Source organism: Ursus maritimus, unplaced genomic scaffold, assembly GCF_017311325.1.
Source record: "Ursus maritimus isolate PB19 unplaced genomic scaffold, ASM1731132v1 scaffold_3, whole genome shotgun sequence".
NCBI classification, from domain to species: domain Eukaryota; kingdom Metazoa; phylum Chordata; class Mammalia; order Carnivora; family Ursidae; genus Ursus; species Ursus maritimus.
In genome coordinates, this window is record NW_024425563.1 from 87,309,668 (window position 1) to 87,327,189 (window position 17,522).

At 35.9% G+C, this 17,522-nt stretch overlaps 1 protein-coding gene across 4 annotated transcripts; it reads left to right on the forward strand.

Moving 5' to 3' along the window:
* The first annotated feature begins 19 nt into the window (after nucleotides 1-19).
* Nucleotides 20-16,178, forward strand: DUS4L (dihydrouridine synthase 4 like). Of its 4 annotated transcripts, none has more exons than XM_040644387.1 (8): nucleotides 20-162; nucleotides 532-898; nucleotides 4,662-4,799; nucleotides 8,952-9,073; nucleotides 11,953-12,070; nucleotides 13,113-13,235; nucleotides 14,619-14,845; nucleotides 15,565-16,178. In XM_040644387.1, the coding sequence occupies exons 3-8, from the start codon at nucleotides 4,684-4,686 to the stop codon at nucleotides 15,810-15,812; spliced, it is 954 nt and encodes a 317-aa protein (XP_040500321.1). In that variant the 5' UTR covers nucleotides 20-162; nucleotides 532-898; nucleotides 4,662-4,683; the 3' UTR covers nucleotides 15,813-16,178. The 4 variants fall into 4 exon arrangements, with proteins under 4 accessions (XP_040500321.1, XP_008701752.1, XP_040500322.1 ...); XM_008703530.2 differs by having other exon boundaries at nucleotides 532-623; XM_040644388.1 differs by lacking the exon at nucleotides 13,113-13,235.
* The last annotated feature ends 1,344 nt before the right edge of the window (nucleotides 16,179-17,522 follow it).

Consider the following 17,522-nt stretch of genomic DNA (forward strand, 5'->3'; position numbering starts at 1 on the left):
TCAGCTAAGCGGCTGCACCTGGACGAATCCTGGTTGAGAGCACCGTGGGTCCCGGACCTGGCAAGCGCCCAAGGCCTGCCTCGCGGAAAAAGCCGAGGCCGCGGCGTTGGCGCGGTGCGCGGTGTCCTGTCGCGCTGGCGTCGTTCCCCGGTTGAAGAGAAGGTGGGCGCGGGAACCTGGCCTTGGCGCTTATTTCTGTGCAAGTATTTAATCTGAGAACAGGGGCCTCTCGGTGGAGGCTGGACAGGAGAGCGGAGGTTTCTGGGAGCTTCGCTTGCGCTCCACAAACACAGCTGGGGAAAGTTAGTAATTCCCCAGCCTTATATGTCACACGCCTTGGCTAACAGTCCTGGGTTAAAGGCTGGCGGGGAAAGCTTGGGAAGGAAAGTTGCCGGAAAGAATAGTAAAGGCAGAGTTAGGGAGAACCGAAGGTTGGTGAAGATGGAAGACTGAACCAGGAAAAGACAAGTGGACAGAGTCTCTGCCCTCCCTTAACCTTAAGCTTTTTCTGCCTCTTCCTCTCTTTTTCAGCCACGTGCTACGAGTGATGCCAAACTTTTTCCTATTACAAACTGATGGATTTTTCCATATCTCAACTAGCAGTATTGAAGCTGTCAAATCAAGTTAGTTCCCGTTATCTTCTCCACTAATACAAATGCGTTATTCACTTAGATTTCTCCCAAGATGAATATTGATAATTTAACAGGTTAACCACTCTTGTTCAAGAAGGTTAAGCATTCCTACATTAAAAAAAAAAATCTGTAATATAACGTCCCCTGTACACCGAGAACCAGTTTTTCCCGATGCCGGAGCTGCACAGTTCTCTCGATTTTGCTAACAGTATTTCAACAAGGTGCTATAATAATACTTTGTGCATTTGATACTCATAACCATTAAGGTAAGCATGTCTTTTGATACACTGCCTTATGCTTTCTCTTGACTTTGTCTCGGGTTTTCCCCTAGTGTTTTTGGTCTCAATCACGGCCTGAGTAGAATTGTTCTGAATGAGTCACATGAATTGTTCAGGGCAGCGTGCTCAGACTGACATTAGATTTCATTATCCATAATACACAAACTTTTTACTAATTCTTTAAGGTTGATGAATAACTATCATCTTTGAAATATGGGTTCTTTTTCTTTTCTTGGCTTTTACATTGGAAGATTCTAGAAAAGTTGCATAATACGTGTTCATTTAGTGAAGAGATTTGAGCCCCAAATATACACACCAGCACCAGTTTACAAATTAGACTCAATTCTTATCTTGTTCCAAAGGAGCTCATAAGACAGAAACCCATGTAAACAAACAATTTACCAGGTGCTTTGCAGTTTATGGATTTGTTTATTAAGCTTAACTACACATTGAAATCACCTGGAGAGCTTTTAAAAAAAAACACCCCACTGATACCTGCATCCTCAGCCCAGAGATTCACATTTAATTGTTCTGGGGTATGGTTTGAGCATCCTGATTCTTAAAAGCTCCCCAGATTATTCTAATGTACAACCAAGATTGAAAACTACTGATTTATTCATTAAGCAAATACATATTGAGGGAGGCCTTTGTGCCATGTACTGAAATTACAAGAATGAATAAGAGTGAAATTGTTCTTGCTAAAGTTGCTGATGACCTAGTTGCTATTAGATGCTTTTTAGTCTTTTCCTTACTTAACTTTTCTGTGATGTTTAAGTTGCTTATCCCTGCCTTCCTTGATATTCTCCCCTCTTTTCAGTTTTTGAATATCACTCTTCAGGTTTATTCTTCTCAGCTCCAGAATTCATCTCTCAGTCTCATTTGCATTCTTTGTCTTTCACTTAAATGTTGGTGCTTCTAAGGATTCTTGCAAAATATGGCATCCTTAAGTGTTTTGTCCATGTTTTTAGTTTCAACTTATTACCTAAAGGATAAAGACTCTCAGTCTATATGTCTAGCTTTTTCCTGAGCACCATATCTATATAAGCAGTTGTGAGGCATCACCATCTGGAAATCCTATGAGCACCTCAAATTCAGTGTGCCCAAATATGAACTCATGTTTCCCTGCTAAAACCTATTCCTCCTCATTTTCTATCTCATTGATTGGAATTGCCATCCACCTAGCCTCTAAAGCCAAAGTATATACATCATCCTATATACCTCATACCATATACCTATATACTACATACATATATACTATATAAGTATACTATACTACGTACATATATACATATTATATGCTATATACATACACTATATACATACTATATACATCATCCTATATACCTCATACTATAAAACATGCACTGTTCTGAAATGATTTCCACCACCTAAATATCTTGCCAGTTTATTTCTAAATAGCTCCTAAGTGTGTTCTCTTTTCTTATTCCTAGCGACCCAGGTCAGACACTCATTATGCATTGGACTGGTTTACTACAATAGCCTCCTTTGATATTTTGCCAAAAGTTGTACCCCCTTCAGTGAAATCTTTCTAAATCAGAAATCTGATCATGTCATTTTCCTGCTAAAATGTTTCATTTACAAATATACGAGGAGAGAACATACAGCCTTTACAAAAATTTGCTATGTATGAAAGTATGTCATATGCACATATTTACATGTTGGGTGCATATGAAAAACCACCCATAAAGGTGGAAAAATGGTTAAGAACCAAGGCCCTACAGTTTAAAATCTAAAAATCACTAACGTGGAATATAAGGTCCATGATTATCTAGGCCTTCTTACTCCCTCTTCTGAATTGCTCAGATACCACGGGACTACTAATGAATGGTTCACTCTTAAGGTTTATTTCATCAAACATTTTCAAGCATCTGTGGTTTTATATGTGTTGCTCCCTGTAACAGGACAGTTCCCCATCTCCCGCATATGTCAGCTCAAGCTTTCCCTCCTCCACTGTTGATGACTTCCCTCATTTCTCTAGATAACTATTTTCACAACAGTTAAATTGTGTGTAAGTGTACGTAGTAGAACTACCATTTTGTGTACGTCTACCTCTAATAGATTTTTAAAGACACAAGAAAGGTATTTCCACCTGTATTCCCAACACGTAGCAGGACCTTAATATTTGTTCAATGATTAAATACACGTCCATGCCCTCAAAAACTCAAGAAGAAACAGACGTGTTATTATTAAACTTTATAAAGTAATTACAAGTGCACATGATAACAGGAGAGCCTAGGGTGTAGTGGGTAAGTAAGATCAACTCTTTGGAATTCAGAGAAGACTGTCAGAGTCATCAAAATGGGGGATTATAAGTACACAGAATAGGGCAATGAAGATTTGCTCAAGATTTAATTAAAGGTACTACTTGCTTGACACACTTGAATGAGATGGAGAAGTAGAGGACAAACCCCTGGTTTCTGACTTGAGTGTATAGAGGTGGCATAATCAGGATGCAAAAGGCAAGAGAGAAAAAAAGCCTTGACTCATGAAAGGAACTTTTCTCTTGCTTATGTTTTACCTATGTATGTGGGCTTACATTGTTCTAATCATAAATTTTTACTTTGAAAAAAGGTAAGGGGCGCCTGGGTGGCTCAGTCAGTTAAACATCCAACTCTTGATTTCAGCTCAGGTCATGATCTCAGGGTCCTGAGATAGAGCCTGGCATCAAGTTCTGTGCTCAGCATGGAGTCTGACCATCCCTCTCCCTCTTCTCCTCCCCCTGTTCCTTCCCCCTCTCTCTCAAATAAATAAATAAATAAATAAAACCTTTAAAAATAAATAAAAAAGAGGTGAAAGTCAGACCAGGCATTAGTCAGTAAAACTAGCTTATTTCAATTGTACATTATACCTAAAGAAGTTGAAATTATTGGTTTATATTTAGATTATAATAGTACTTTCTGGATTAGCTAAACAAAAAGTTGCATGTTGAGCAATTAGACCTTCCTAAAGTTTGCCCATATCTGTTGGTAAGTTATTAAAGCCAAACATTGGAATGTGGAAAGCAGCTAACACTATGAAATGACAGGATTTTAGGTATAACAAATTTAAAAACACTTATGAACTATAATCATTTGTACCTCTTTGGGTATAAAAGTGATATTTTTTTAAAAGTTTGTTTGCCTTCTGATTCAGATACAAAGAATAGAAATTGTGAATAAGAATAAGCATGAAATAGACCAGTAAATCTTTTGAAATGCTGATTACTTAGAGTTGTTCAATTAATCCCATTTAGCTTTCCTGCATATAAAAGGGTATTTCAAAGTGCCAGACATACACAGTCTTATATATGAAATTACTCGAATCAAATTTTCTGGTTTATCAGTACCAAACAAAGTAACATGAAAATTTTAAACGTAACATGAGAAACCATGGTATTCTAAGGAAAAAAAAATTTGTAGTTTTCCACATTTTGAGCATTTATTAATTTGAGCAGGAAATGTTACTTTAGTGAGTTAAGTATAGAATTTGAAACTGTTAGTGTTTGACACGAACAAGCATAATTTTACCGAATATATAAACGTGATGATTTCACAGTGTACTAAAAACTGTCAGTGACTTATAGAGACAGGATTCTGTAGTATCCTATTTGATTCTGTGAAAAGAAGCTAAAAAGATTCTTGAGCCCACAAGCCTGACAAATATATATATATTCATAAGAACTGAAATTGTTAGAATGATGGGAATTCATCTAATGAAAGTAATTTTTCTCAATGCAAACTGTCTTTGTCAGATTTGAAACAAATTCTGTATTCATGAAGAGTGACTGCATACGAACCACAATATGTCAAGAAAGAAAAAAAGATCCAATAGAAATGCTTCATTCTGGGCAGCTGGTAAAGGTCTGTGCCCCAATGGTTCGATATTCAAAGTAAGTATTAGTAAATGGTTAATGAGCTAAGACGCGATTTCTTTTTTATGCTCTGACGACCGTACGGGATCATCAGACACCTAGCTTTGGGATCATGATCTAGGCTTGTGTGCTGGTGTTACTGTTTGTCTGCATCCCCTTCAAACTTCACTTTTTATATCTATAGAAAAAGATACTGGTCGTAACCCCCACCTATAAAGATACAGAGGATATTAAATAAAAGATACTAAGTAAATGTAAACATTCATGCACAGGTTTTTGTTTGACTGTAAGTCTTCATGTGTCTGGGACAGTTCCCTGGGACTGTAATTGCTACGTCATGTGGTAACTATATGTTTAGTTTTTTAAGAAACTGTCAAATTTTCCGGAGTGCCTGTACTCTTTCACACCTCCACCAATAGAGTATGAGGGATCTAGTTTCTCCTCATCCTCACCAACTTTTGATAATATGTTTTTTATTTTAGCCATCTGATAGGTGTGTAGTGATACCTCATTATGATTTTAATATCCATTTCCTTTATAGCTAGCGAAGTTGAAAATGTTTTCATGTATTTATTTGCCACTTGTATATTGTTGAAGAAATGTTTATGTCTCTTGCCAGTATTCTAATTAGATTACTTTTTTACTGTTGAGTTGGTTTTTTAGAATTTTTCAGTTGTGGTAAAGTACAGCTCAGGCATTTTAAGCATTTGTCAGTGTACCGTTCAGTCGTATTAAATGCTTTCACATTGCTATACATCTAATCTCTAAAACTTTTTGTTTTACAAAACTGGGACTCTACACCTATTAAACAATAGCTCCCCATTCTGCTAACCCTGCACCCCCTGACAGTCATCATTCTACTCTCTCATTCTTTGAACTTGACTACTCTAGGTACCTCATGTAAGTGGAATTACATAATGGTTGTTTTTTTTTGAGACCGGCTCATTTCACTTAGCATAATATCCTCAAGGTTCATCCATGTCATAGCATGTATCAGAATTTCCTTCTTTTTTAAAGGCTGAATGATATTCCATTTGTATATATGTACTACATTTTGTTTATTCATTTATGGACACTTGGGTTGCTTCCATCTTTTGGCTATTGCAAATAATACTGCTGTGAACATGGATGCATAAATATGTCTTTCAATGCTTTTGGATATATGCCCAGAAGTGAGTGCTGGATCATATGGCAATTCTGTTTTTAGTTTTTTGAGGAACCGCCATATTGTTTTCCATTTTTTCATTCCCACCAGCAGTGTACAAGAGTTCCAGTTCCTCACCGTCCTCACCGATACTTAGCATATTGTTATTTGCTTTTACTAATCCTAATTAGCATCCTAATGATGTAAAGTGGCATCTCATTGTGGTTTTGTAGGTCCCTAATGATGCTTAGCATCTTTTCATGTGCTTATTGGCTATGTGTGTATCTTTGAAGAAATGTCAACTGAAGCCCTTTGCCCATTTTTTAATCAGTTTTTTTTTGTTGAGTATTTCTTTACTACTGAGTTCTGAGAGTTCTCTATATATTCTGGATACTATTCCTTTGTCAGATATGTGATTTGCAAATATGTTCTCCCAGAACGTTGCGTATCTTTTCATCCTCTTAACAGGGTCTTTTGCAGAGCAAAAGCTTTTTATTTAATGATGAAATCTAATTTATCAGTATTTGTAAATTGTGCTTTTGATGTCAAATGTACGAGAACTTTGTGTAGCTCTTAATCCTAAAGTTTTTCTCCTTTCTTGATTTTTTGTTTTACATTTAAGTCCGTAGTTAATTTTTGTATTAATGTGAGGCTTAGGTTGAAGGGGTTTTTTTGGGTTTGTGTTGTTTTGCCTGTGGATGTCTAATTACTACAGTACATTTGCTGCAAGGCTGTCTTTCCAGTATTGAATTTCTTTTGCATCCTTATCAAAAATCATTTGGGCATGTTTGTGTGGCTCTTTTACCTGCATTCCCTATTCTGCTCTATTGATCTATGTGTCTGTCTCCCCACTAGTACTACACAATCTTGATTACTGTAGCTATAGAATAAGTCTTTAAATTGGGTAGACTAATTCTTCTCACTTTATTTTTCTTTCTCAATATTGTTTTAGCTAATCTAGTTCCTTTGCCTTTCTCAATAATTTTGATATGATCTTGTCTTTGTTACAAAATATCTTGCTGGAATTTTCAGAAGAATTGTGCTAAATATGTATATCAAGTTGAGGAGAATTGAATTCCTTTCTGCACTGAGTCTCCCAACTCATGAACATAGTTATCTTTCCCATTTGTTTAGATCTTTGATTTTTTCATCATTGTTTTGTGTGATTTTCTGCACATTGAGTGCTATACATGTTTTGTAAGACACCTGATTATTTTTCTCTTTTTTTTTGTAGCAATTGTAAATAGTTTTATACTATTAATTTCAGTGTTCGTGTATTCACTGTTGGTATATAGAAATAAATTGATTTTTTATGTTGATTTTGTATCCTGTAATCTTACTGAACTTCCTTATTGGAGGGTTTTTAAAATAAATTCCTTGGGATTATTTATGTAGACAATCATCTCATCTACATATAGGGACAGTTTTATTTTTTCCTTTCCGTCATATGCCTTTTATTTCTTTTTTATACACTGACTAGAAGTTCCAGCATTGTGTTAAATAAGAATGACGAGAACGAGCATTTTTGCCTTGTTCTTGATCTAGGAGGAATATGTTCTTTTTTTTACCTGTGTGTTAGGTGTAGGAGTTTTTTGTGGATACTCTTTATCAAGTGGAGAAAGTTCCTCCCTATTCCTGTTTTCTTGAGGGTTTTTTTTTTTATCATGAATGAACATTATCTTGTCAAATGCTTTTTCTGCATTGATTGATACAATTAAGTGATTTTTCTTTTAGCCTTTTAATAGAGTGGATTATATTGATTGATTCTGAATATAGAACCTTCCATTTTAACTTTTTTTCTTCTGTCCCTATAGCAGGCGAGGAATGAGAAAGCACTACCTCATTAATATGAGGTGGAGGTAGAAGTCCAGGTTTCCTGTTTGGTCTCCTTTGACACTCTGGGGGCAGGGGGCTCCTCATTACTGCTGAGCTGGGGATAAGCCATGGAGGGGTTGACCTGGTACCTGCTGGGCTCTACTAAAAGTCCTGGCCTTTCACTAAGCATCCCCTGATACTGCTTAACAGTGGGAAGGGAGAAAGTATTAAAGTTACTGGCCAGCAAGTATTAAAGTCCCAGCTCCCTACCTGGCCTTCTCTGACACCACTATGAAGAGAGATTAGAGAACTTTTTTTCGGCCTTGGAAAGGTAGAAGTCTAAGCTCCCTGCTCAACCTTAGCTTCTGGAGGTTGGGCCACAGTTTTGTCTCTGGTGTTTGGCTGGAGTAGAGCCACTATTTAAAATTGTTCTGTCTTGCTAGGCTTCCCCTTTCCTAGTCCTTTGGTCAGAGAGAGCTGACTTGTGTTGGGGCTCTTTTTGTCTGCACTCATTGGTATTTCCGGGTTGCCAGCTTCTTCAGGTCCAAATCTGGGATATTTGAGGCTAAAAGGAAACCCAGGGAACTCAGGTCCCTGGTGACTAGCCTTTCTGCTCTCTTCTCTCCACCTTTCAGAGTTTTCTTATGTTTGTTTTATATATAATATATTGAGCAGTGTTAAAGAAAACAAAATTCAACTGAGTAAACGTGAAGGTCTTACTGGCTTTATTAAGCAGTTCATGAATCGCATAGCATCCCACCTGGCAAGTAGAAAGATGCACCATGGAGTTGTACAAAATGGGAGGTTTTTACAGAAAGGAGGGTGGAACAAGAAGTTATTAGCAAAAGTAGAGGAGTGGTTCAGGCCCGGATATCTTTTGGTGGGAATGGCAACAACAGGGACTTTTTATCCTGCAGATTACTTTACTATTGCTGTTCAAGAAATTTCAGATTGACCTTTTAAAGGTCATGTTCCTGGGATAGGTTGAAACGGTAATTAAGTCTTGGTTTGTGGTCACGGAGGGGCAAATGACTCCAATTTGGGCTTGTTTTTTTCTTTTCTAACAGCCAGAATAGGGAAAAGTACATCTACTCTAGCCTCTCAAAGGTAGAACGTTCCTCTAGTAAATACTTAATAAATAAATTAAATTTGGAAGTACTTTTGATTGTGGTGTTTTTTAAATGCCTAATTAAAGTTTTATATGCTTGCAGGTTGGCTTTTAGAACATTAGTAAGAAAGTACAGTTGTGATCTGTGCTATACACCAATGATAGTTGCTGCTGATTTTGTCAGATCTATAAAAGCTCGAGACAGTGAATTTACTACAAACCAAGGTATGTGAAACCCAGAGTTTGCTGATTTTGTAAAACTTAAAAAAAAAAAAAAATTCTTGTCTAATCAGAAACAACACAGTTCAGAGATTTAATTTTTAAATCTTTTAGTTTTTTATGTTTTTAATAAGTTTTTAAGTGTGTTCTTATTCAGTGCTTTGTAAACTATGGATGATATATCTAAGCATGAGGTCAGCCTTCCTTAGGGCCCCATCCTGTCATATGAGCTATTAGGTTCCTATCTCACTGCCTCCAGTCTTGCCCCATTCCAAACCATCCCACAAATAGCCCAAAGGAACCTTTGTAAAATGTAAATTTGATCACATCTCTTCCCTGTTTAAAATCCATCTTGGACTGCTCATGGCCTAAAGCAGTGGTTCTCAAAGGGTGAAACCCCAGACCAGGAGCATCAGCATCATCTGGAAACTTGTTCAACATGGAATGTTCCCAGCTCTGCCCCAGGCCCACTGAATCAGAAACTCTGGGTATGTTGTCCAGCAATCTGTTTTAAAAAAGCCCTCCGGGTGATTCTGGGCTTGCTAAAGATTGAGAACCAGTGACCTAAAGAGTAAAATTCCAGTACCTGTCAGGGTACTTGGCTGGCTCAGTCAGTAAAGCATGTGACACTTGACCTCAGGGTGGTGAGTTCGAGCCCCAGGTTAGGTGAAGAGATTACTTAAAAAAAAATTCCAATACCTGTGAATAATCTATAATGTTCCTCATGATCCAGCCTCTGAGTATATCTTTTGCAGCTTTGTCTTCTGTTAGTTTCTCTCCACAGCTCACCAACTTTATTCTTTTTTTTTTTTTTAAGATTTATTCATTTATTTTGAAAGAGAGAGAGAAAGTGCATGTGCACATGCTAGCAGGGGAAGGGGCAGAGAGAAAGAATCTTCCAAGCAGACTCCCCACTGAGCACAGAGGCTGTAACGGGGCTCCATCCCATGACCCATGAGATGACCTGAGTGGAAACCAAGAGTCAGAGGCCTAACCAACTGAGCTACCCAGGCACCCTCCACCAACTTTATTCTTTAATAATACTAACTTACTTAAGTCCCTGAAAATGTCCCATCCTCTCATCCTTCTCAACCTAGAATATCCTTTCCTCAGCTATGCCTGTCCCCCAGATCCATATCTCTCTGGCAAACGACACTGCATGCTTCTTAATCCAGCTCTCAAAGTTTGGGGCCAGGGAGTTTACCTGATCACCCTCCACTGTTGTCCTCTCTCATGGGCTTTTTGTTGGACTTAATCCTACTGTATTATAATATCCTCTTTGTATGCCTGTCTCTCATTCACTAGACTATGGGCTCCTTGAAGTCTGGAATTACCTAGTATTGCTTTGTATCCTTAGCTTCTAGCCCTTTGTTGAAAATATATTAGACCAATAAATGGTTATTAAATTGAAACTCTGTAACTCTTTGAGTTATAAAGGGAAAAACATCCTATATCCTCAGGGAAAAGCAAATTCTCCTGTCCCATGTTAGTCCTATAAAGCAATGGATTGCCATAGAAATTCTGAAAGAAAGAAAGAAAGAAAGAAAGAAAGAAAGAAAGAAAGAAAGAAAAAAGAAAGAAAATAAAAATAAAAAAGAAATCCTGAATCAGTGAAACTGGGATGATGCATTTTGGCAAACACCTAGTGAATCTCATACAGGTTGTCCTCAAAAGAACTTTAGAAAAATTAAAATACATCTCTCCAGAGTTTATAACACTAACCGAAAGAAAGATGGGAAATTTATGTCCTTAAAACCTAGGAAGTATCTGACACATTTGCTATATTAAAACGTAGACTTTTATATGTAAGAAAGGAGCACACATGTACTCAAGACAAACCAAAACCTGGAAAAAATGTAATATTTACGATAGAGCGGCACCTGGATGGCTAAGTTGGTTAAGCATCTGACTTGGGCTCAGGTCATGATCTCAGGGTTCTGGGATCGAGCCTCACATCAGGCTCCACGCCCAGTGGGGAGTCTGCTTGTCCTTCTGCCCCTCCCCCTGCTCATTCTGTCTCTCTCTCTCTCTCTCAAATCTTTAAAATATGTATACACACACACACACATTTACGATACCAGAGCTAATTTGTTTTATAGATAAAACTTTTAAAAATAATAAAGAACAATTAAAAGAAGAATGACACATAGAAAAATCGGCAAAGAATATGGAGAGAGAACCCACAAATAAAAATACGCCGTTGGATATACAACGTAGAATAAGTTGTGAGGAAACAAGAACTGCCGTCCGTATTATTGTGTATCTGTATTGGTAAACTCTTCTGAAAGAAAACTTTGTGATGTCTATCAAAATGTTAAATGCCTATCTAGCAGTTACATTCCTGGGAATTTATCCTATGAATATACTCAGAGTAGCATATGTGTAATAGTATTCTCGTCACAGCATTGTTTGCAAAAGCCACAAATGAAAAACAGTCTAGAAGTACACTGTATAGTCCATCCATACAGAAGAATACGCTACTAAAAAGAAGAAAATAGGTCTGAGTACAGCTCCCAGATATATCAAGGGGGAAAAAAAGCAATAGGCATAGAAATGTATGTAGGATGTTCACATTTGTTTAAATTTTACAGGTATACATAAATTGTTCTGGAATACAGTAAACTAATTTTCATCTTTGGAAATGGGATCTGTTTGTCAAGAGTGTTGTAATGTTCATTTTATCAAATTTTATACTGTTTGAATTTGCACTAAATGTAAATTACTTTTAATTTAAAATATTTGAAGTTAGTTTAATGCTATACTGTTTGAACAGATACTTCTTAGGCTGAAAGTAGTTATCATTATCCCAGACAAACATGAAGAGTTCAGTGTATTGTGTGTGTGTGTTTCTGTGAATTTTAATGTTGAGCTATTCGTTTTATCAGGTGATTGCCCATTGATTGTTCAGTTTGCTGCTAATGATGCAAGACTTTTATCTGATGCTGCTCGTATTGTCTGTCCTTATGCGAATGGAATAGACATTAACTGTGGTTGCCCTCAGAGGTAAAGCTTAAAGAAGTTGAAAGAATTTTCCAAAAAATTAGAGAAAAAACTATGTGAACATGGTAAACTATTTCTCCAGTTTTCCAAGAATCAAAAAATAAAGAAAATAGAGTTAAAGCAGTTGGGCTCCGAATAAGAAACAAGAAAAAAATAAGGAAAGATTATTTAGGAACAGATATGCAAAGGTATTTTCTGATGGCTAAACAAGGTATAGATAAGTGTTTTGTCTTACTTCACCACTAGAATTTTTATGTGTGGATCTGCCTTGAACCTGATCTAAGTAGTTAGTGAAGACTGAAACATTTATAGCAGTCCCTAAAGTGAATTTTTGCTGCTATGTCAGACAAGAAACTATGATTCTATGATTTGAGAAATCTCCACTTGTTTTCTCCTAATTAATTTTCTCTATAAGAATACCTTCTTATAATTACTTTTCTTTCTATACCACAGTTATTTGGTTGAGTCTAAGTAACTGGGTATTGATAAGATGCTTAATTTGACATTAATATCCCTACCTTCCTAGCACCGTGTTAGATTATCTGTCAATAATATAAAATGTGTCCAAAGAATAAAATCAAGATTTTAAGTACATCATAATCCAAACCAGATTAGACATATTTGTATACTCATTAGGAGAGTTAAATAAGCTGTTTAGTGGTGTTGGAATGCTGTAAGCCAAAAATATCTTTCTACTATTAAGATTAATAAAACATCTTGTTATGTACAATAAACATCAAATTTGGAATTTTAAAAATCTGGAGTAATTGAAATTAATTACAAATACCTAAATCTGTTTTGGTTGAATGAATTTTAATTTTCTCGCTTGCCAACGAAAACCATTTCTCCTAAGTACTTTTTGATCTGGGAACATGTTTTCCTTTATCTCCTATTGATCCACATTTTATGTTGGATCTGTGAATTATAAAAATCTGATTCCATTCCAGGTCACTAAGGTAGAGAAATAATGTAGTTACGGTGCTTTTAAAATTGTATCTCCTCGTCCATCTATTTACAATTCATTTGTTGTGTCTGCTTTATAAAGGTGGGCAATGGCAGAAGGTTATGGAGCTTGCTTAATAAACAAGCCAGAGCTTGTTCGAGATATGGTGAAACAAGTAAGAAATCAAGTGGAAAATCCCAGATTTTCAGTATCTATTAAAATAAGGTAAAGACAATATTTTAATGTACTGACAAGATAGTACATTACTTAGGAAATAAAAAAATACTCTTTTTGTCTAAGAGTGTGGAGGTATCCATCCTTAATAAATTGGTAGTGTATGGAAATGTTGAAACAAGACATTTAGTAAATGAGTATGTACCATAATTTTTATTTATAAAAAATAACAGAACAACTTCCATTTTTGTATTTTTTATCAGAAATTAAAACATCTCTTTATTATTAAAAACTTCCCTGCAGGGGCGCCTGGGTGGCACAGCGGTTAAGCGTCTGCCTTCGGCTCAGGGCATGATCCCGGCATTATGGGATCGAGCCCCACATCAGGCTCCTCTGCTGGGAGCCTGCCTTCTTCCTCTCCCACTCCCCCTGCTTGTGTTCCCTCTCTCGCTGGCTGTCTCTATCTCTGTCGAATAAATAAATAAAATCTTTAAAAAAAAAAAAAAATAAATAAAATAAAAATAAAATAAAATAAAAACTTCCCTGCAAAAGAAATGCTCTGTTTTTTTCCATGTACTGCTTAATTAATGCTGAGAGGGTTGCCTGGGTGGCTCACTGGGTTAAGCATCCAACTCTTGAGCTCAGCTGAGGTCTTGATCTCAGAGTCATGAGTTCAAGTCCTGCATGGGGCTCACACTGAGCCTAGAGTCTACTTTAAAAAAAAAAAAATGATGATGATACTGAGAAACATTCCTGGTACCAAGAGTAGAAAATAGTAATAATATTTGCACTAAAATTTCACAATGAAAAGAAAATAAACCAGGAATAAGTTTTTGGGTGACAGGTTAAAAACATATTTCATGATAATGTATTATATTCTCCCACTCATGGATCGGGGCATACACAACAGATATTAGGATACTGTCTTTCCATTCTTCAATGACACTACTTGCGTGACTTTTTCAGTTATCAAAGCCAAAAGGGTGAAGCACTAGGTAAGGTAAAATTTGTCATCCTATTGTTGCCAATAGTGAAATAGCTAAATTTGAAGTCTTAAATGGGAACTGATCTCTGAACAAAACCTTTTTTTTTTTTTTTAAGATTTTATTTATTTATTTGACACAGGGGCAGTGAGAGAGGGAACACAAGTAGGGGGAGTGCGAGAGAGAGAAGCAAGCTTACCGCTGAGCAGGGAGCCCGACTCGGGGCTTGATCCCAGAACGCTGGGATCATGACCCTAGCTGAAGGCAGATGCCCAACGATCAAGCCACCCAGGCGCCCCTGAACAAAACCTTTCCAATAGTGGCATGTGGTGATAATATAGCAAAGCTAACTGAATAATGTATCCGATGAAATACTATTTTATTTAGCTTATTAATTTTAGCATTAAGTTTTGTATGCTATAAGTTGACTGATGTAATTTTGAAATTGCAGGATCCATGATGACCTTACAAGAACTGTAGATCTTTGTCGAAAGGCTGAGGCAACAGGAGTTTCTTGGATTACAGTCCATGGAAGAACTGTTGAAGAAAGACATCAGCCAGTTCACTATCAGGCCATTAAAATAATCAAGGAAAACCTGTCTATACCTGTAATTGCTAATGGAGACATCAGAAACTTAAAAGAAGCAGAAAATGTGTGGCATATTACTGGGACAGATGGTAAGAGATAAGTACTTGAGGTTTTTTTTACTTTTAATTAGCAAAAAAAAGTGGGGGTAAGAGAGTAATGTTAATGCAATTTTTCATTATGTGTCTTTAAAATGGAGCCATATTTTCCTGTTACACTGATTTAAGCTAAACAGTTTATTACGGTTGTATTAGCTCTTCTACTTAGGGGCAGTGGATTGTTTTAACTGGGGGTAAATTAGGTCAGTTACTTTCCTGCCACCATCATATCCAGTGAGTGACCAGTGAGAAAGCTATTAGTAAAATAGCCTTTTAGTAAAATAGAAATGAGAATTAGTGAACACAGAGTGGTCATAGGAGCCAAAGGAACTACATAGTGCTATCAGCTTTATTACTCCTTTAAATTATTTGTACACCAAGGCCTGTGATAAGTATTGCTAGATGGGAGAATGCAGATAAACTTAAGCAAACCCAATTTATGACAATCTGTATTAACCCTAAAAAAATCCCTAGAGACTAATTGTTTAATGTGGAAGTCTTAAAAAAATTTTTTCAATTCTTATAAGTACATTTAAACATTATTGGTTTACAAACATATCAAATTGTTTTGTAATTGAGTTAGACTAATATGTGGTTATTGTGAAACCTTGTAATACTTTACTTTTCAGTATTCTCCGTTTGTTTCATAAAGTTTGACCTCATCACGCTGAGTTCTTAATGCGTGGACAAATGTGATATGCTTTGATTTATAGGTGTGATGGTTGCAAGAGGACTCTTAGCAAACCCGGCCATGTTTGCTGGATATGAGGAAACCCCACTGAAATGCATCTGGGACTGGGTTGACATTGCCCTTGAACTTGGAACTCCGTATATGTGTTTCCATCAACATTTAATGTACATGATGGAAAAGATCACTTCAAGGCAGGAAAAAAGAGTATTTAATGCTTTGTCAAGCACATCAGCAGTCTTAGATTACCTTACAGACCACTATGGGAGTTGACTGGACTTCCTAAATTATTTTAATATTTACTTCGCTTTGAATCTACAGTGAAACCACCCAAGGTCATATTTTGGTTTCTACTGTAAGTCAGTGTCTCTCACATATTAGCATAAAAACAATACCCTGAGAACATTTTAAAAAGTTAGTGCTAGACCCCATCCTCAGAGATTCTGATTCAGATCTCTGTGGTGGAAACAATTTTAGTTTTAAAGAAGACGCCAGGAAGGTCAAACATCCTGGTCATCCTGCCATTGACAAATATTGCTCTGAATCCTATTATGGATTAAAAAAAAACCCAAAACCTCAGAATTTTTTTCCTAAAGGAATTGTGTTTTTAACATTTTTAAATAAAGAAAACTTTAATACTAAAAGTATGAGTCCTATAGTATTTATAAGTTAACATGAAGCACGTTTGAGTGAAAATAAGTGCAAAGTGACAGAATGAATGCCAATTCTATATAAAATGAAAAAGAACAAGAAATTCTGTATAGAATTACTTTCAGGGTTTATATTAAAAATTCACATTGGAAAATCAAATTGGTACTTCTTAATTCATGAATGACACCTCAAGGTATTTGTTTTAAATTGTATGTAACTGAGTTTAATTATGTGTGATGTTTTCAATAATTTAAAACAAGATCCATGAAACTTTAAATGACATTAACTTTGTTACATTTTAAGTCTTCTAGATCCTAGAAGATTGAGAGGTTGGTGAATACACCTGTACCTAAAATGATGAAGTTAGTTTTAGTCCCCCACATTTTATGTATAAAATTTTGGTAACTAATATGGAGATGATTATATATTTGGAGTATTTCTTAGAGAAATTTGATTTTCATTTTAAAAACCTAATTTTCATACCCTGTTTTTAGAGATTTATTTATATTATTTTTATGCCTCCCAGCAGTTAATAATTTTAATTTTTTTGATAATTTTAATTTAAAGTTCCATGGTCTTAGTAACACTAAGAGAATTTTGTTATTGGTGAATGTGCCACTGCAAGAATTAAGTATCTCAGTTATTAAAATAAAACAGTTCCATAGTTAAGATATTGGTCTTTATACCAACATGAAAACTGAAAAAGGAGACAGTTACTAAAACTGCTTAATTCAAGTATTTAGCAATATTAAATGAATCCATTTTAAAATAAATACCATGTTGCCATATTTTTTTAGGACATTCTGTACTTTCCTTTTTCAGTTAACATATTTTTAAAGATAACTGGCTTTTTCTTTTGATGTAAGTAGTATATAAGCAAGTAGCTATAGTCAAAATTTCTAATTGTTATTTTGTAAATTAACTCTTAAGTGAATTATACTAGTGGTGTGTGCACAGCCTTTCAGAGGAACCAGTGTGGAAGAGTATAGAGTGCTAAATGCGTTTGATTTTTTTAAAAAAATACCTTCCTTATAGGTAATTTATATTATTTTTTCTCTCATTGTGTGATCAAGTATATTTGTGATAAGAAAAAACACGCACTTAAATGTATTTTTATATTCTATAATTTACATCATTTAATATTCCCAAAATAATTCTGTCCAGGAGGATAATACTGTCATTTGCATTTCTGATGTCAATATTGAAAAAAATTAGTGTAGTCACGCAATTCGAAAACCTGGAAAATAGTAACTGAAGGAATGCACCCGCAGTTAGTTTTCTCTCCCAGTCAGTCCCCAAACATCTCTCTAGAGTGTATTGTCTCTTCCCAGC